Source organism: Phacochoerus africanus, chromosome 15 (genome assembly GCF_016906955.1).
Source record: "Phacochoerus africanus isolate WHEZ1 chromosome 15, ROS_Pafr_v1, whole genome shotgun sequence".
Taxonomy (NCBI): domain Eukaryota; kingdom Metazoa; phylum Chordata; class Mammalia; order Artiodactyla; family Suidae; genus Phacochoerus; species Phacochoerus africanus.
In genome coordinates this window covers 30,306,113-30,326,845 of record NC_062558.1, presented here as the reverse complement: position 1 = coordinate 30,326,845, position 20,733 = coordinate 30,306,113, and the positions used below count along the sequence as shown (strand labels likewise).

The 20,733-nt window shown below is 39.9% G+C and overlaps 1 protein-coding gene across 1 annotated transcript in view; it reads left to right on the top strand.

Annotated features, from left to right (window-relative positions):
• KNTC1 (kinetochore associated 1) overlaps positions 1 to 20,733 on the top strand; it is an 87,540-nt gene that overhangs the window by 31,672 nt on the left and 35,135 nt on the right. The window contains exons 22-37 of the mRNA XM_047761835.1: positions 911 to 1,054; positions 1,541 to 1,597; positions 1,689 to 1,790; positions 4,590 to 4,706; positions 4,799 to 4,942; positions 5,578 to 5,676; positions 6,628 to 6,731; positions 6,884 to 6,983; positions 8,449 to 8,583; positions 9,396 to 9,515; positions 13,356 to 13,428; positions 14,038 to 14,105; positions 17,707 to 17,987; positions 18,484 to 18,656; positions 19,544 to 19,641; positions 20,081 to 20,219. Of these exons, the coding sequence (XP_047617791.1) occupies positions 911 to 1,054; positions 1,541 to 1,597; positions 1,689 to 1,790; positions 4,590 to 4,706; positions 4,799 to 4,942; positions 5,578 to 5,676; positions 6,628 to 6,731; positions 6,884 to 6,983; positions 8,449 to 8,583; positions 9,396 to 9,515; positions 13,356 to 13,428; positions 14,038 to 14,105; positions 17,707 to 17,987; positions 18,484 to 18,656; positions 19,544 to 19,641; positions 20,081 to 20,219 (1,954 nt within the window). The remainder of the gene's footprint in view (positions 1 to 910; positions 1,055 to 1,540; positions 1,598 to 1,688; positions 1,791 to 4,589; positions 4,707 to 4,798; positions 4,943 to 5,577; positions 5,677 to 6,627; positions 6,732 to 6,883; positions 6,984 to 8,448; positions 8,584 to 9,395; positions 9,516 to 13,355; positions 13,429 to 14,037; positions 14,106 to 17,706; positions 17,988 to 18,483; positions 18,657 to 19,543; positions 19,642 to 20,080; positions 20,220 to 20,733) is intronic.

Sequence of the window (20,733 nt, the reverse complement as noted above, 5' to 3'; positions counted from 1 at the left end):
GCAGCTGCTGGCCTACACCACATGCACAGCAATACAGGATCTAAGCTGTGTCTGTGACCTACACCATAGCTCACGGCAATGCCAGATCCTTAATCCACTGAGTGAGGGCAAGGATCAAACCTGCATTCTGATGCATACTAGTTTGGTTCTTTTTTTTTTTTTGTCTTTTTAGGGCTGCACCTGCAGCACGTGGAGTTTCCTAGGCTAGGGGTTGAATCGGAGCTAAAGCTGCTAGCCGACACCACAGCCACAGCAATACAAGATCCGAGCCGTATCTGCAACCTATACCACAGCTCACGGCAACACTGGATCCTTAACCCACTGATCGAGGCCAGGGATCAAACCTGCGTCCTCATGGATACTGGTCAGATTCATGTCTGCTGAGCCACAATGGGAACTCTCTAATTGGGTTCTTAACCCGCTGAGCCACAACAGCAACTCTGTAACATTATTTAGTAAGCAATTTATTGATGGGCTTTCTTATTTGGGACTGGTGGAGAGAACAGTCCTATTGCAGCTCAGATTGTGGTAATGGATTGTGCATTACAATTGCTACTCTGAATCCCCTTAATGTTGATAAGAATGTTAGGTCCAAAGAGCACTAACTGGGTGTGATGCCATTAAAGACACAACGCTTTTTAGGATTTGTACTGTCACCTCCAGTTGTTTTCCTTAGAATGCACTCTGTCAGTTCCTCTGCTGCCTAATTTATTAACTAGTACTCACTGCCATGAGGTTTCATGGAATTTGTGGGTGAATCACTTGCACAGAGTAAATCACCTTTAGGGGTCATTATTAAATCCCAGTAAAATAGGTCCTGAAATGACTTCGTAATAGATCTTTCTCTTTGGGGAGACTATCAGTTTAAATTTGTTGGATAAATCTTAATTTCTCATTCTGTATAATTTAGGCATACTTCAAAAGCAGATTTGATGTGAAAATGCTTGAGAACTTGCTTAACTCACTTTCTACACCAGTGTCTTTGCAAAAGCTTTGTCCATGGCTTAAAAATGATGTGATCCCATTTGTGAGAAGAACTATACCTAAAGGACAGGTAGGTTGCCCTTCAGTATTTCCACTTTTGAGGATTCAGTTTTATATATTTTTTTTTATTTATTATTATTATTTTTTTGTCTTCGCCATATCTTGGGCCGCTACCACAGCATATGGATGTTCCCAGGCTAGGGATCTAATCAGAGCTGTAGCCGCTGGCCTACTCCAGAGCCACAGCAACTCAGGATCTAAGCTGCAACTGCAAACTACACCACAGCTCACAGCAACGCCGGATCCTTAACCCGCTGAGCAAGGCCAGGGATGGAACCCGCAACCTCATCGTTCCTAGTTGGATTCATTAACCACTGAGCCACGATGGGAACTCCTCAGTTTTATTTTTTACATTATATCATTAAAGAGTAAGTCATGCTAATACCACTTAGTTCATTTTAGTGTCTCTTGAAAGATTATCATGGAGATTTTAGATTATTTCTGTGATTATCTATTTGTGTTTTATTTTTGTTTTTCTATGATTTATCTATTTCAGAAAATTCTTGCAAAATGGTTGGAGCAAGCAGCCAGGAACCTTGAATTAACTGATAAGGTAATACCAGTGTAATTTGCACTGGAAAAGCAATTCTAGTACTCACAATGGATAAAACATCATTTTTAATGGTTTCTATTATTTTTTAAAGGCAAACTGGCCAGAAAATGGGCTTCAACTGGCAGAGGTATTTTTTACAGCAGAAAAGCCAAATGAGTTGGGATTGGCATCCTCTTGGCGATGGAGTTCTTTGGTATGATATGGAAAACAAATATTTAGTAATAAAACATTTAATTTATATTAAAGAGTTTGTTTGCCTTTAGAAATAATATCAGTTTCTTAAATTTTCTTTTTTTTTTGTCTTTTGTCTTTTTTGTTGTTGTTGCTATTTCTTGGGCCGCTCCTGCGGCATATGGAGGTTCCCAGGCTAGGGGTTGAATCGGAGCTGTAGCCACCGGCTTACGCCAGAGCCACAGCAACGCGGGATCCTAGCCGCGTCTGCAACCTACATCACAGCTCACGACAACTCCGGATCCTTAACCCACTGACAAAGTGCAGGGACCGAACCCGCAACCTCATGGTTCCTAGTAAGATTCGTTAACCACTGCGCCACGACGGGAACTCCAAATTTTCTTTTTTTTAATGTTCTTTTGATGTATACTTTTAAAATCCACAAAAAAGAAAATCAGCTTTTTTTCTTCCTGATGTTTTTGATACAATTTCAGCCTATTTTGATGTGTTTTTTTTTCTACTGAGCCAACTAAAAGGGAAACAATATGTAAACATACTCTAAATGATCTAATTGGGATTTTATGCATTGGTAGCATTTCATAGTCCTTTCAAAGGGCAAAACTTGATGCATTAGAATTAGTTTTCAAAGGTTATATCAATTAGGTTTATTTTTTTATTTAAACTGGCAAACTACTTCTGGTTGCATTTTTTTTAGACATTTCAAAAGCCATAATGGCTTAAGTATCAAAGAATTTTTTAAAATAGCAAATTGAAAAAAAAACTGGGATTTTCTGACTGAAAAAAAAAGCTGTGTTGGAAAGGGAAGATCAGAAATATTGATGTTGGAATTCCCGCTGTGGTGCAGCAGAAACGAATCCAACTAGTAACCATGAAGTTTCAGGTTCTATCCCTGGCCTCACTCAATGGGTTAAGGATAAAAAAAAGAAATACTGATTTTATATTTGATGTTTATTTGAAGTTAATGAGCTGAATTTGTAATTTGGCTCTTATTTGATTGATTGATTGATTGCCTTTTCCCAGACTAGGGGTCGAATTGGAACTGTAGCCACTGGCCTACACCACAGCTATAGCAATGCCAGATCTGAGCTGCATCAGTGACCTATAATATACCACAGCTCACGGCAACACCGGATCCTTAACCCACCGAGTGAGGCCAGGGATTGAACCTGTGTCCTCATGGTTACTAGTCAGATAAGTAGTCATTCCACTGAGCCATGACGGGAACTCCCTTACTTGGCTTTTAAATTTCTTTTTAATACATCTGGAAGTTTTATTTATTTACTTATTTGTCTTTTCAGGGCTGTACCCGAGGCACATGGAGGTTCCCAGGCTAGGAGTCCAATCAGAGCTATAGCTGCTGGCCTACACCACAGCCACAGCAACGTGGGATCTGAGCCACGTCTGCGACCTATGCCACAGCTCACGGCAACGCAGGATCCTTAACCCACTGAGCGGGGCCAGGGATCGAATCTGCCACCTCATGGTTCCTAGTCAGATTTGTTTCCGCTGCGCCACAACGGGAACTCCCAGCTTTTAAATTTCTTAAGATTGAAGGTCCCTTGTGGCATGGCAGTCCTGGCCCGGGAATTTCCACATGCAGCTGGCACGGCAATCAATCAGTTAACCAATCAGTCAGTCGGTTTCTTAAGTTCATCTATTTTTCCCTTCAGATTTCTAAAAACTAGAAAGTATTCATTATGCTGAGAAAACAAAGTGCATTCTTGGAGTTCCTGTCATGATGCGGGGGAAATGAAATCTGACTAGGTACCATGAGGCTGCAGGTTTGATCCCTGGCCTCCCTCAGTGGGTTAAGCATCTGGTGTTGCCGTGAGCTGTGGTGTAGGTCGCAGATGCAGCTCGGATCCCACATTGCTGTGGCTTTGGTGTAGGCCAGCAGCTACAGCTCCAATTGGACCCCTAGCCTGGGAACCTCCATATGCCATGGGTGGGCCCTAAAAAGACCAAAAAAAAAAGAAGAAAGAAAAAAGTTCATTCTTGTATTTTAATAAAAGTGTGTTGGGGCACCATAATTCAGTTTATAAATTAATGTATTAAGACATCTCAATACAATCTCGTCTCTAAAGTATAATGTACTTAAGGATCAGAAGGTATGACGCTATGTAAGGTCAAACATACATTATGAAGTTACATTTATCCCTAAGTTTCTAGGGCCCAAAAATAAATAATAAATTTTCTCCTGCTTTCTGATATAGCAGATTTTTGTTATTAATTATACTTACTGATTATGTGCCACTAAGAATAAAATGGGAATTTTTTTCTATAGCTTTCAAGCAATATATTGATATTATATAATCAGTATATATAATAATATATAATATGTATTGATCATTATATGTATTTTCTCACAAAAGAGCTCTTTGTCTTGCTATAAAACACTACTTTGTTTTTTTCCTAATTGCTTTTTATCAGTCGAAAATTCTGTTCCTATAACTTTCAGAAATATGATAGCTTTGTATCTGGTCATGATCTATGTGGATGGGACATTGACCATCTAATGATATTTGTGTACCTAAGCATATTGGGGTTCTGAAAAAATATTATTTTCTGTTTTTTTAAGAAAGAAAATTTATTTCACATTTCTGTTGGATTCTAATCTGTTCATTTGTACCAGTTGATTTTAGTTAAAATTCTACAAAATTGAAAGGCATAAATTGCAGGTTTCCTCTCATGTACATAATGATGGTCATTTCTTATCTTTAAATAATTCTGAGTTTTTTGTATTTCCCTCTCACACTTTTATATCACATCCTTAACTACTTCGACACTTTTGATTTATAAGGATTATCAAAACACAGAGGAGGTGTGTCAGTTGAGGACTTTGATAAATAACCTGCGAGAATTGATCACATTGCATAGGAAATACAACTGCAAATTGGCTCTCTCTGATTTTGAGAAGGTAAAATTCTAGATTTATCAGAATTATTATTATTTTATCATGGCCAACATGCCTAGAGTTTACATTTATGCCATCTTTATTCTGACATCCAGGAGAACACAACCACCATTGTATTCCGAATGTTTGATAAAGTGCTGGCCCCTGAGCTTATTTCTTCTGTCTTTGAGAAGTTTATAAGAGTTTACATGAGGGAACATGACCTACAAGAGGAGGAGCTTCTTCTGCTGTACATAGAGGTAACTTCTTCTTTAGTTCTAGTCTTTTTTTCTGGATCTGTGCAGCGTGGCATTGTATTAAATGTTTAACTCTCTAAGGAATGTCATGCTTTGCCATTGGGATTCCAGCAGCATATTGTATTGGTTAAGAATGTGGGTTAACTCTGCTACTCATTGACTGGTAACCTTGAGCAACATGGGATAATATTAAGGGCTTTCTCTAAGAGGTTATTGTGAAATAATAGGAGCATAAACAAAGTTTTCTGTACCATGTAAAACTGACAGCCAGAGTTTTGGCAGTTTTGTACTTGCTGACTATTGTTCAACATTCATAGTTAAGCAGAAGTTTTTGGGTTTTTACATATCCATACAAGCTATTTATCTCTGTGTGTGTTTTCCCTTTTTTTTTTTTTTTTTTCCTTTTTTGACTGCCCTGTGACATATGGAGATCCCTGGCCAGGGATCAGATCTCCAAGCCATACTTATTACCTACACTGAAGCTGTGGCAATGCCAGATCCTTAACCTACTGTGCCTGGTCAGGGATTGAACCTGTGTCTCAGCACTGCAGAGATGCTGCCAATTCTGTTGCACCACAGTGGAAGCTTTTTTTTTTAGTGAGAGTTTTAAATTTTTTTAAATGTTTATCCAATTTTAGGATTTATTGAAGAGATGTAGCTCCAAGTCCACATCACTCTTCGATACAGCATGGGAAGCAAAAGCCATGGCAGTAATAGGATGTTTATCTGACACAGATGTAAGTAAATAGTGACCACATAGATTTTCCTTTTGAATATTGCATCTTTTCTTTTCTTTTTTTTTTTTTTGTCTTTTCCAGGGCCGCACCTGTGGCATATGGAGGTTCCCAGGCTAGGGGTCTAATCGGAGCTGTAGCCACCGGCCTACACCAGAGCCACAGCAATGTGGGATCTGAGCCACGTCTTCAACCTATACCACAGCTCACAGCAACACTGGATCCTTAACCCACTGAGCGAGGCTAGGGATCGAACCTGCAATCTCATGGTTCCTAGTCGGATTTGTTAACCACTGAGCCATGATGGGAACTCCTGCATCTTTTCTTAAAACTTTTTTTCTACTCACAAAAGCAACATGTATTTGTTAAGGAGAATTTATATGATATGAAAAAAGAATAAAAGCAAAATATAAAAGCCACCCATAATTCTTTTCCTTAATTACAAGCCACCCATAATTCTCTTTTCCTTATTATGAAAACAAAGTGGAAATTTTCCTCATTCCCACCCCCAGAAATACCACCATAGGCTATTGGATGCCTGTATTTCTAGGCATTTCTATAGTCTTACAAACATAGAGACATTTTTAAATATGTTTACCATACGCCTTTATTTTGACTTCACAATGTTATTGATCACCATTTTAAAATATGAATAAAATCATGAAAAATATTTTGGGAATATATCATGGAAACACAGAGACTATAGGAAGTCAGAGCTATATGATTTAACATTCAGCAGAGAAAATACCTTTCAGAATTTTTTTAAATACTAAAATTGCTCTTTATATGTGAATATTGGAAGACATAATATATTTTTGCAGTGAGAAGATAACATATTGCTAATCTTCTGTACGGTAGATGCAACATTCCTGCTGTAGATTAGGCAGCATCATTAATTTGCAGGAAAAGTTAATCTGAGGAGTATTCACTGTCGGTGTGTATGTATCTCTGTAGCTCATATTTGATGCTGTGCTCAAGATAATGTATGCAGCAGTGGTTCCCTGGAGTGCAGCTGTGGAGCAGCTGGTGAAACAGCACTTAGAAATGGACCATCCCAAGTAAGATTACAGTCTACCGAACTGCTTCTTTGGTGTTTGATACACCTCACATTTTGAGTTGATATTCATCTATATTTTTCTGTCCTTTAGTTTGTCCCTTAGTATCTCATAAAAAAGATAACCCATGTTAATATCAATAAATTTATTTTTAGAGTCAAGTTATTACAGGAAAGTTACAAACTAATGGAGATGAAAAAACTTTTACGAGGCTATGGAATAAGGGAGGTGAATCTCTTAAACAAGGAAATAATGGTAAGTACAGTAATTGAAGAGTCTTTTAACCCCTTTGTTCCATTTCTAGGACAACACGGAAAATTTAACCAGATTTTATATTCTTTTTTTTTTTTTGTCTTTTTGCCACTTCTTGGGCCGCTCCCATGGCATATGGAGGTTCCCAGGCTAGGGGTCGAATCAGAGCTGCAGCCACCGGCTTATGCCAGAGTCACAGCAACTCGGGATCCAAGCCGCGTCTGCAACCTATACCACAGCTCACGGCAACGCCGGATCCTTAACCCACTGAGCAAGGCCAGGGACTGAACCCGCAACCTCATGGTTCCTAGTCGGATTTGTTAACCACTGTGCCACTACAGGAACTCCAGATTTTATATTCTTAAAAGTTAATAGAACTAGGTTATTTATTACTTTCTCTCTTTTTCTGTATTTTAATATTTTGACCTCATTTTTAAAAAAACTTTATTGAAATGTATCGTTGATTTACAATGTTGTAATTTCTGCTGTACATCGATCGCAGTGATTCAGTTATATATATATATACATATTTGTTTTCTTTTCCATTATGGTGTATCACAGTATATTGAATATAGTTCCCTGTGCCATGCAGTGGGACCTTGTTGTTATCCATCTTATATATAATGATTGTATCTGCCAATCCTTTTCTCCCCTACCGCCCCTCCCCCTTGGCAACCACAAATCTGTTCTCTATGTCTGTGAGTCTGTTTCTGTTTTCTAGATATTTATTTCGTATTTCATTTGTGTTATATTTTAGATTATACACGTAAGTGATAGCATTTGGTATTTGTTTTTCTCTTTCCTACTTTGCTTAGTATAATTATAGGTCCATCTTTGTTGCTGCAGTTGGCATTATTTCATTCTTTTTTATGGTCGAGTAATAGTCTATTGCATATATATACCACATCTTTATCCATTCATCTGTCATGGACATGTAGGTTTTTTCCATGTCTTGGCTATTGTGAATAGTGCTGCCATGAACATAGGGATGAAAGTATCTTTTCAAATAATAGTTTTGTCTGGATACATGCCCAGGAATAGGATTTCTGGATCAAATGGCAACTGTATTTTTAGTTTTTTGAGGAACCTCCATATTGGTTCCTATAGTGGCTGTACCAATTTACATTCCCACCAACAATGTTTCACTATTTTCTTTTTGTTATGTAGAATATTAATAGAGTGTTTGGCTCTTAGAGTAGTAAAGACACATATAGTAAATTAAGAAGTTAAAGGAATATATTGTATCATCATGCTGTATACATTTAATATATATAATTTTTGACAAGCCTCAGTAAAGCTAAGGGGAAAAAAGGAAGAAAGGACTGTCATTGAATTTCAGAATACAAATCAAATGTTTCAATTTTTCATACACTTTAGTTTTTGCTGCATTGTTTTAATTATATGAAACAATGATTTCTGGGTTCTCTGAGGTTTTATAATAAAGAAATGGATATTGTCTCTCTTTCAGAGGGTGGTCAGATACATTCTCAAACAAGACGTCCCATCTTCTTTAGAAGATGCTTTAAAGGTGGCCGAAGCATATATGTTGCCTAAAGATGAAGTCTACAGTCTAAGGATTATTGACCTGATTGATAGAGAACAGGTGTGAAAGTTTATATTGTCCTTTAATATGGTTTCTTTCTTTGTTTTGCATTTTTAAGATCTTAACTATCAAATTATCCAAGTAATTGGATAAAAATAAGGTTATACCAATATTGGACATTAGATTGGCCTATATCTAGTTTTTTGTTTGTTTGTTTTTTTGTTTTAGCTTTTTAGGGCCGCACCCAGAGCATATGGAGGTTCCCAGGCTAGGGGTCCAATCAGAGCTACAGCTGCTGGCCTACACCACAGCCATAGCAACGCCAGATCCGAGCCGCATCTGCGACCTACACCACATCTCACAGCAACACGCGATCCTCAACCCACTGAGCGAGACCACAGATCGAACATGCATCCTCATGGATCCTAGTTGGGTTTGTTACCTGCTGAGCCATGGTGGGAACTCCATTTTTTGGTTGTTTATTTGTTTAATTATTTTGTGAATACCTAATAAGCTTTCATAGTCTTTGATAGGTGGAAAAACTCAGACTTAGGTTTTACATATGCTGTTGAACCCTTTGGTTCCGGAATAGAATGTGGGTTTTCTTTTTGTGTTTTTAAGGGTCTTTATATAATTCTCAAACTGTATAGGCTTACCTGAGAATTTTAAAAGTACAGAGGGTGGTATTTCAATTTAGTTTTTCTGCTTGCTGTCATCCAAAGGAGAATTTCCAGATTTTTAAACCATGGGACTATCATCTATTTTTCAAAATGATGTCTTTTCATCTTTAAATGGAAAAGTAAGGGGTAAATCCAAATCGTCTTTTGCAGGTACTAGCTTTTTTTTTTTTTCCTTTCAAACTCCGTCTGTAGGGTGAAGACTGTATTCTTCTGTTGAGGTCCGTGGCTCCTGCTGAAGCTCAGAAAACTGCAGAAAGAGTAATCATATGGGCACAACTGGCATTACAGGAAGAACCAGATAATTCTAACGAGGTGAGATTCTCACTAAATAAAACGCCGATAAATCCAATTTTTAAAGAGTTCTTGTCATGGCTTAGTGGTTAACGAACCCATGTAGTATCCATGAGCATGTGGGTTCGATCCCAGGCCTTGTTCAGTGGGTTAAGGATCCAGCATTGCCATGGACTATGGTGCAGGTCGGAGACGCGGCTTGGATCTGGAGTTGCTATGGCTGTGGCGTAGGCCGGCAGGTACAGCTCTGATTAGACCCCTAGCCTGGGAACTTCTCTATGCCATGGGTGTGGCCCTAAAAAGCAAAAAATAAAATAAAATAAAATCCAATTTTTATAAATATTAATCAATAGAAGAGAAAACATAAATTTACAAATATTTGTATTTGCCCTTCTCACTGCTAGAATGACATGAAATAGAAATTCCTTTTTATTCTATAGAAAATTTACCACAAAGAAATAACCTATATGAGAAAAAAATCTTAAAAAGGAATGGATATATGCATATGTATAACTTATTTACAGTGCCGTAGGCCTGAAATTAACACAACTTTGTAAGTCAGCTATTTTCCAATAAAACTTAATTAAAAAAATTTTTTTTGTTTAAATTTACTGTACAGAAAAAAGACAGGAGTTCCCTTGTGGTGCAACAGGTTAAGGATCCAGCGTTGTCACTTCAGTGGCTTGGGTCGATGCTGTGTCACAGGTTCAATCCATGGCCCTGGGATTCCCATCTGCCACAAGAGAAGAAAAAGAAAAAAGCCACTGCTGCTGTGGAGCAGTGGCTTCGAGCCCACACTGAATAATCTGGGATCTGCAAATCAGAAGAATTAATTCAAGTGTCTGTTGTACATAAAGAGTTTTCCTTAGTACCTTGCAGTATAAACTGTGTTTTGCATTGTAAGGGACATAGTCATTACCATCAAGTAATGTCAGCCACAGAGCTGGTTTAATGGTTTCAAGAGAACCAGTTCATCTTAGAGAGATAAGGGACTGCAAACCTAATTTATCCAGAGTAGTTGTGTTTTTTAAACACTTAGAGATGTTTGCCTCCCAGCCACTCTCAGTGGTCCACTTCCACCACTTTTTACTTTTAGGGAAGTGATTTTTTTTAAACACCTAAAATTTATTATCCCCTTATTATGCACTAGCCATTAGGTTAAGTGCTTCACATGGATTCTGTATTTCTTCCTCACAACAAAGCTGTGGACAAAGTTGTGAAGAATGCCCTGTTGCTGGCTTCTTATTGCTAGATTTCAGAAACTGAAATTGTAGAATAAGTGACTTTCCCAAGGGTGTTGGAAAGTGGTAGAGCCTCATCCTAAACTCTGTGGGATGTCAAGGTCTGTGTTCTCAACCACCAGCTTCAACTACAACCCGTAGTGAAAATGTTTGAGTGCTCTGTATGAACCTAGCCCTGACTAAGCATTTTACATATATCATGTCTTCATTTAAAACTTTTCCCTCTTTGGTTTTTATCTTTTTTTTTTTTTGAGGTTTGTAATATATTTTATTTATTTTTTATAGTGATTTTTATTTTTTCTATCATAGCTGGTTTACAATGTTCTGTCAATTTTCCTTTTTTTTTTTTGTCTTTTGTCTTTTGTCTTTTTAGGTCCGCACTCGCGGCATATAAAGGTTCTTAGGCTAGGGGTCTAATCAGGGGTACAGCTGCCAGCCTACACCACAGCCACAGCAATGCCAGATCTGAGCCATGTCTTTGACCTACACCACAGCTCACAACAACGCTGGATCCCAAACCCACTGAGCAAGGCCAGGGATCGAACCTGTACCCTCATGGTTCCTCGTTGGATTCGTTTCTGCTGCACCATGATGGGAACTCCTTTTTGTTGTTGTTGTCGTTGTTTTTTGTTTTGTTTTCTTCTGTCAGTTTTCTACTGTACAGCCAGGTGATCCAGTCACTCATACACATATACATTCTTTTTTTCTCACATTATCATGCTCCATCATAAGTGACTAAATATAATTCCTGGTGCTATACGGTAGGATCTCATTGCTTATCCATTCCAAAGGCAATAGCTTGCATCTATTAACTCCAAATTCCGAGTCCATCCCTCTCCCTCCCGCTTGGCAACCACAAGTCTGTCCTCCATGTCCATGATTTTCTTTTCTGTGAAAAGGTTCGTTTGTACTGTGTATTAGATTCCAGATATAAGTGATATCATTACGGTATTTGTCTCTCTCTTTCTGTCTTACTTCACTTACTATGAGAATCTTTAGTTCTATCCATATTGCTGCAAGGTTTTTCTTATCTTAAAAAAAATTTTTTTTATAGTACTTACGGCGTATGGAAGGCATAGTTCCCAGGCTAAGGGTCAAATTAGAGCTTCAGCTGCCAGCCTACACCACAGCCACAGTAATGCCAGATCCAAGACTTGTTAGTGACCTATGCTGCAGCTTGTAGCAATGCCAGATCCTTAACCCACTGATCTAGGCCAGGGATTGAACCCAAATCCTCATGGATACTAGTTGCATTCTTAACTGAATCACTGAGCCATGACAGGAACTCCTTTTTTTTTTTAGTCTTGAAGGTAATGATTATTTCTTAGACCTCTGATTTCTGTACAAAGCAAGTTCAGTTCTTTTTAACTTTTGCAGAGATTTTTTTCCAAATGTTTTCTCAAATAATAAGTAATAACTGTTTAAAAACAGGAGTTCCGGGGAGTTCCCGTTGTGGCGCAGTGGTTAACGAATCCGACTAGGAACCATGAGGTTGCGGGTTCGGTCCCTGCCCTTGCTCAGTGGGTTAACGATCCGGCATTGCCGTGAGCTGTGGTGTAGGTTGCAGACGCGGCTCGGATCCCGCGTTGCTGTGGCTCTGGCGTAGGCCGGCGGCTACAGCTCCGATTGGACCCCTAGCCTGGGAATCTCCATATGCCGCGGGATCGGCCCAAGAAATAGCAAAAAAGACCAAAAAAAATTTTTTTTAAATAAATAAATAAATAAAATAAAAACAGGAGTTCCCATCATGGCTCAGTGGTTAACAAATCCGACTAGGAACCATGAGGTTGTGGGTTCAATCCCTGGCCTTGCTCAGTGGGTTAAGGATCTGGTGTTGCTGTGAGCTGTGGTGTAGGTTGCAGACGAGGCTCAGGTCCCACGTTGCTGTGGCTCTGGTGTAGGCCAGCAGCTCCACCTCCAATTCAACCCCTAGCCTGGGAACCTCCATATGCCGTGGGAAGCAGCCCTAGAAAAGGCAAAAGACAAAAAACAACAACAACAACAGCAAAAAACTTTAATAACAACAACAAAAGACCCACAAAACCCAAGTGCTTGTTCATCATAGCATAGCTGAAAAGTGATTTTGGGAGTTCCCGTCGTGGCGCAGTGGAAACAAATCTGACTAGGAACCACCAGGTTGCAGGTTCGATCCCTGGCCTCGCTCAGTGAGTTAAGGATCCGGTGTTGCAGTAAGCTGTGGTGTAGGTCGCAGACTTGGCTCGAATCTGGCATTGTTATGGCTCTGGCGTAGGCCAGCAGCTATACCTCTGATTTGACCCCTAGCTTTGGAACCTCCATATGCCACGGGTGTGGCCCTAAAAAGACAAAATGACAAAAAAAAAAAAAACCAAAAAACTGGTTTGGGAGATTTGCATGTCCTCCAGTATTTCTAAATCATATATCCAAGAGTCTTTATGGGTATTTTTCATGTCTAGCTTATATATTATTCAATTATGATCCATTTCTCATCTGCCCAGGTCCATTTAACACAGACCTCTCAACCCTTCAGCCATTTTTATGGCTTTTTCTGATTCTGTGCTTTTTATATTTGTATATGCACTATATATGCAACGGCAGATACAAGAAATGGATTTCATTTTGCATTTTTTTTTTTTTTTAGGACAAAGCCTGGAGAATGTCTATAGCGAAGACATCAGTAGACATTCTTAAAGTACTGTGTGACATTCAGAAAGGTAGATTCCATCCCTGTTGCCTTATCTTGGTTTAGTTCTAAAGCTGATCCTTTTCAGAAGGGGGTGGGCATCAATGACAGCTCTCATCACAACCCACAGTTTTCCTGGCTCTGGTTGTCTTTTTCATGCCGTACATTTTTCCTCATGAATAGGCTTCCTTACCTTATTCTTTTGATTAGCAGTGTAAGAACAGAAGCATCTAAGATCAGCTCATCATTCGTGTATGTGCTTCTGCTTAATGTTGGACTAGATTCCTTTGTGCCCTTGTACTTGTTACTCATATTCACTTGGCATTTGGTTATCATTGGGGAAAAAAAACATTTAATCTTGAAATTAAAAAAACAGTTAACAGAGTAACTTTGGGGGGAAAAAAATCTATAATTTATTTCAGAAAAATTGCCATTTCTCTTAAAATCCATGCACTTCTCTTTTCAACCTTCAGAAATAATAATTAAATTTCTTTTTGTACTTAAATTGTCTTCTATCAGAATCTGAAAAGAACTACTGAAGACTTGAGAAAACTAAAGTGAAATACAATTGTAGCTTTTAAATATTCTGGTAATATCGGAATTTGGATGTCTGCTATAACTTTTAAAAATTGAATTACAGACAATCTGCAGAAGAAGGATGAATGGGAAGAAACCTTGAAAGAATTCAAAAGTGTTGTTAGCTTACAGGTAAAGATGTTAAGCCATGTTGAGCAGTTTTACTTGACTAATTGGTGCATTTGACATAGATGATCAGTTCCTCCTTAAAATTTTCTGCACTAGCCTTCAGCGTCTTGAGATATGCTGGGTTTTCCTCTTTCTCTTTTTTAAAGCAGCTTTAATGAGTAAGTCACATACCATACATTTCATCCATTTAAAATGTATAATTTAGTAGTTTTTAATGTATTGCATTATTGTTTAAATTGTGGTACAGTTCACACAGTGTAAAATTTGCTGTTTTAACCATTTTTCAGTATATAATTCAGTGATATCGACTACATTCACAGTGTTATACAACCATCACCATCACTAGTATCTACTTTTCATCACCTCAAGCAGAAATTTTGCACCCACTAAGCAATAACTCCCCATTTTCTCCACAAAGCCCCTATGGATTTGCCTATTCTAAAAATTTCGTAAAAGTGGAATCATAAAACATTTATCCTTTTGTGTCTGGCTTTTTTTTTCCTTTTTTTTAGGGCTGCACCTGTGGCATAATGGAAGTTCCCAGGCTAGGGGTCTAATTGGAGCTGTAGCTGCTGGCTTACGCCACTGCCATAGCCACACTGGAGCCAAGCTGAGTCTTTGACCTACACTGCAGCTCACAGCATCACCAGATCCTTAACCCACTGATCGAGGTCAGGGATCAAACCCGAATCGTCATGGATACTAGTCAGATTCATTTCTGCTCTGCCACGATGAGAACTCTCATGGCTTTTTTTACTTAGTATGATGTTTTCAAGTTTCATCCATGTTGTAGGATGTACAGAACCTCCTTCTTTTCTCTGGCTGAATGATAGTCCACTGTGTGGCTCTACCACATTTTTGTTTATCTCTTGATGGACACTTGGGTTGTTTCCACTCTTGGGCTATTGTGAATAATGTTGCATTGAACATGGATGCACAAATATCTGTTTAAGTCCCTGCTTTCAGTTCCTTTGGGTATATACATAGGAGAGGACTTGCTGAGTCATATGGTAATTCTATGTTTACCTTTTGGAGGAACTGCTCTCCCTTTTTTTGGGCCTTGCCCACGGCATATGGAAGGCTTGGGGCCAGGGATCAAACCCACACCACAGCAGTGACAACACTGGATCCTTGACCTGCTGTGCCACCAAGGAATTCTTCCCTTTTTAAAATTGTATTCTAGTTTATGCTTTTTAAAAAAAACCATTTTGGTTTAAGTATCTTTATAGGTTATTTACTTAACTCAGGTGGCCTGAATGATGACTAATAGCTGTCATCTATCCAGTACTTAACCATGTGCCAGACATCATTCCAAGGGCTTCACATGTGTTATTTAATTGTCACAGTATCTCTCAACAAAGGGTAGTGTTATCATTTTCCTCCATAGATAAGGAAACTGAGGCACCACAGTGTCTCAAAATATTGTGAAAGACGGTGAAGTATCTATAGAAACTGGCCCCAAAGATTACTACTTCAAAGACTACTTCATAGTGTCTTAAATTTGTTCTATATAGTTTCATTCTAGACAATTCACTTTTTCTTAAAAATTAATTTCTGTTCACTTTGAATTGATTAACTGTCTTCAGATTTGAGATTTGAACTGGATTTTATTTTGATTCAAGGGCCTTTCTAATGTGAAAAGATTTTGTAAATAGAAGGGCTGTCAGGGTTAACTGATAAGTTTCATCAAGTAGAAGATCTAGTAAATGTAAGGATCTCTTTGTGAAAACTTGAAATTAACACACCAGATTGTTTAACTCTCAACTGTATTATCTCAAAGTGTGTAAAGAAGAAATAATTTATCACAGTTTATTTTACCGTTGTTTATCAAGGTATAGCCCATGGAATCCTAAGGGTTTCTGAGACCTTTCAGGCAGTCTGTGAGACTGAAACTGTATTTATGGCAAAAATAAGAAATGATTCAAAGTTCCCAATGTGGCTCAGTGGGTTAAGAACCCGACTAGTATACATGAAGATTCGTGTTCGATCCTTGGCCTTGCCCAGTGGGTTAAGGATCTGGCATTTCTGCAAGCTTCAGCTTAGGTTTCAGATGCAGCCTGGATCTGGCATTACTGTGGCTGTGGTGTAGGCTGGCAGCTGTAGCTCTGGTTCAGCTGTGAACTTCCATATGCTGTAGGTGTGGTTCTAACAAGAAAAAAATAAAATAGGAGTTCCCGTCGTGGTGCAGTGGTTAACGAATCCGACTAGGAACCATGAGGTTGCGGGTTCGGTCCCTGCCCTTGCTCAGTGGGTTAACGATCCGGCGTTGCCGTGAGCTGTGGTGTAGGTTGCAGACCCGGCTCGGATCCCGCGTTGCTGTGGCTCTGGCGTAGGCCGGTGGCTACAGCTCTGATTAGACCCCTAGCCTGGGAACCTCCATATGCCGCGGGAGCGGCCCAAGAAATAGCAACAACAACAACAACAACATCAACAACAACAACAACAAAAGACAAAAGACAAAAAAATTAAAAAAAATAAAATAAAAATTTAAAAAATTTTTAAATTAAAAAAAGATTGAGAAACCCAGCTCTAAAGTGTGTTGTCAAAGAAAAGGTTTTCACATATTTGCACTACCTGTTGGTGTCCTTCCCTGGGCTTCAGTAGGATTTTTTTTCATTGGGTCAGAAAAATAAATGCTAGGTCTGGAGTTAGCAGCCAACCAGGAATTATTTCAGAAAAGAGCAAAGCTGACTTCTTCAAGTCACCAGGGTAGAATTATACAAACCTCACACCTCATCCCTCCCTCCTTCTGTTTATGGTTCCCTGACAACAGAATTACTGACCCAAAATGCCAGCAGTGCCTAAGTTGAGAAAACTGTTGCTTAAAGTGCTATTTTCCCCTTCTGCAACCTTTTTATACTTCAGTTACCTTTTTTTTTTGTCTTTTTTCTTTTTGAGGGCAGCACCTCATATGGAGCATATGGAGGTTCCCAGGCTAGGGGTCCAATCAGAGCTGCCGATGCCAGTCTACACCACAGCTCATGGCAACGCCGGATCCTTAACCCACTGAAAGAAGCCAGGGATCAAACCCAAAACCTCATGATTCCTTGTCAGAATCATTTCCACTGCACCACGACGGGAACTCCACTTCAGTTACTTTTGAAGCCTGGAGTCTTAAATTCTTGGCTGCCCTGAGGAATGCAGAAGTTCCAGGACCAGGGTCAAACCCAAGCAGCAGTGACAATGCTGGATCCTTTACCCACTGAGTTACCAGGGAACTCCTCAGTTTCCTCTTTTTTTTTTTTTTTAAATGGTCACACCTGCTGCATGTGGAAATTCATAGGCTAGGGTCAAATTGGAACTGTGGCTGTCGGGCGATGCCACAGCAATGCAGGATCCGAGCTGCATCTGTGACCTACACCAGAGCTTGTGGCAACACTATATCCTTAACCCATTGAGTGGGGCCAGGGATCGAACTTGTATCCTTGTGGATACTAGTTGGGTTCTTAACCCACTGATCCACAATGGGACTCCCATGGAGTCTTAAATTCTTAATTTTCAAGGGACAGAGAGGTAATCAACAGAGGTTTGAGACACACTAATGATTTTCAACCACAGATAAACTGAGCAGACGTGGGCTTTGTCTCACTTGCCTTTGCTACAGGAGAACTTTGAGGTCTTTCTCTCGTTTGGAGATTATAACAATAGTTCCCTGGTAGCAGAGCTCCGGGAACAGCACATTAAAGCTCTCCAAGATGCACAGGCTAAATGCAGATTCCAGAGGCCTGCAGAGCCCACGGATGCCCAGAAAAAGAGGCTGCACGCTGAGGCCAAGCTGCATAGACAGGCGCTGGCCCTGCAGGTATCCAGACAAGAGCTGGAGGCCGAGCTGACCTTGAGAGCCTTGAATGACGGGAACGTGGAAGCAGCGCTGAGAAAATGCAGGTGAGTTTCGGGTCCCCTCATCAGAAAGGAATACAGTCTTTGTTTATGTCTTCAGCGAGGAAGGTAGGACTGGTGACCCTTTTGCAGAAGGGATTCTTGGCTTCTCAAACTGAGAGCTTGTTTTGGGTATCTGGGGCAGGCTCTGCATTGTCAGGTAACCTAACCACTGAATTTAGGTCATCCTGCATACTAGCAGTTAACAGTATCCCAAGTAAGTTGAAATACTAAGCTCACTGTGCCTTGAAAACATTTAAAGATGTTGTAGGAAGTTCCCTAGTGGCACAGCAGGTTAAGGATCCAGTGTTGCTGCAGCTGTGGTGCAGATCACAACTGCAGTGTGGATTAGATCCCTGGCCTGGGATTTCCCTCTGCCATGGATGTGGCCAAAAAAAAAAAAAAAGACGTTTTAGATATTGTTAGTAGTTACACATTAATCCAAGAAAGTCCGGTGCACTTGCTTTCCACATGCGTATTCTAACTTCTGACACTTCCACAGAGGCTTGTTTAAGTATCACCGCAAGGCAGACACTGGGGAATTGCTGTTCCTGACGTGTCAGAAGCTCTGCCAGATGTTGGCTCATGGCATTCCAATGACCATCCCTAAGGGACTGAATCTTCCTTCTGAGATACATGATCTAGCATGCCAGGCTGCCACCATCTGCAGTCCAGGTAACAAGATTTATAATCCAGAGTTGTATGTTCTCTGCTTATATTTCCTATATATGTTCAGATACTGTCTCCTTACAACTGGACATTGTAGTGGGGAGAGAAGCAGTCATTATCTCCATTTCACAAAAGGGCACTTAAAATTCAATTTCTACTCAAATTACTGTTTTAAAATATTTCCAGAATTGAAGTTTCCACTCTGGCACAGTGGGTTAAGAATCTGACTGTGGTAGGCACAGGTTCGTTCACCAGTGGGTTAAAAGATCCAGCATTGCAATAGCTGTGGCTCAGATTCAGTCCCTGGCCTGGGAACTTCCATGTGCTGCAGGTGGGAAAAAATTTTTTTTTCCAGAATTAACAATGTCATTTCTGACTGTTGGCAATATTCACTTTCAGAAGATTGTGGAATTCCTTGCCTCCCTTATCTGATCTCACATTCCAGTCAACCTTAAGAAAAATATGGAAGTGCATTGTTTAGGGTAGTCAAAGCTGTGTGGAAACCTTTTTCCTCTGTGACTTTCCTTAGAATTTTGAATGGTAGCTATTAAAAGGCTGTCTGGAGTTCCTGTGGTGGCACAGTGGTTAACGAATCCAACTAGTGAGGAACGGTGAGGTTGCGGGTTCGGTCCCTGCCCTTGCTCAGTGGGTTAATGATCCGGCGTTGCCGTGAGCTGTGGTGTAGGTTGCAGACGCGGCTCAGATCCCGCGTGGCTGTGGCTCTGGCGTAGGCCGGCAGCTACAGCTCCGATTGGACCCCTAGCCTTGGAACCTCGGTATGCTGTGGGAGCGGCCCAAGAAATAGCAAAAAAAGACAAAAAAAATAAAAGGCTGTCTGTTATTCTGAACACATGATGTTATTAGTTTAATGGTTTTTCTCCACTTTCTTTCAGATTTTTTGCTAGATGCCTTAGAACTCTGTAAATATACGTTAACAGCAGTAGAGCTTTCCAGACAGTGCCAAATGGATGACTGTGGAATTCTCATGAAAGTAAATTGCTTTGAATTTCTTTTCCTTAAGCAAAATCCCTGCCCAAACCATTATTTACCACTTTTAAAGCACTTGCACAGTTGATAAAAATACTGAATCTACCTTATGCTTTTTCTTACTCTAGACCAGAGAACTACTTAAGGCATGAGACTACTTCTCTTTCCTAGTCATATTTATTGGCTTTAATTTGCACTATCTTTTGAAATATTGGGCCTCAAACAAGGCATCCCTGGACATTGTCCAGAGTAACAATTTAATTTAAAGTGGCACTATTATAAGCCATAGGTTGGGAGAAACAGACCACATAGTTGTATTTGACCATGAAAGCTGCATTTGACTCTGATGGATCTGATCTGGTTCTGGATTCTGCTTGGTGAAGAGGGTGTCTGTGTTTTGCAGTGGGCTTATCCATGTCTTTTCTCTGCGATTTGTTATTTAGACTTCTCTGGGGACTCATAAAGATCCATACGAAGAGTGGTCTTACAGTGACTTCTTCAGCGAAGATGGAATAGTTCTCGAGTCCCACATGGTTCTCCCTGTCATCTATGAGTTAATTTCATCACTTGTGCCTCTAGCTGGTAAATCTCATTCGTGTCATTTTTTTTTTTTTCCTGCATATTTCTGCTTCGTGCAAGTTTAAACTGCAGAGGTTAATGGCTAGTATCCAGGAGGATTCAGGTTCCATCCCTGGCCTTGCTCAGTGGGTTAAGGGTCTAGCATGGCCACGAGCTCTGGCGTAGGTCACAGATGCATCTCTGAGTTGGCATTGCTGTGGCTGTGGCGTAGGCTGGCAGCTGTAGCTCCAATTTGACCCCATAAGTTGTGGGTACAGCCCTAAAAAGAAAAACAAAACATATCTAGAGGTTTGGAAGCGGAACTACACAGGGTAATATAGATGAATCTTGTAGGCATAATGCTGAACAAATGAAGTGCAACAAAAGAGTGCATGTTGTGTGATTTCATTTACATAAAGTACAAGGAGAGTCTATGAGGAGGTCATGCTGTTAGACGTCATAGTCATGGTTACCCTTGCAGGGCTGACTGGAAGTGGGCCCGGGGGCGGCTCCTGGGTGCTAGTAGTGTTCTGTGTCT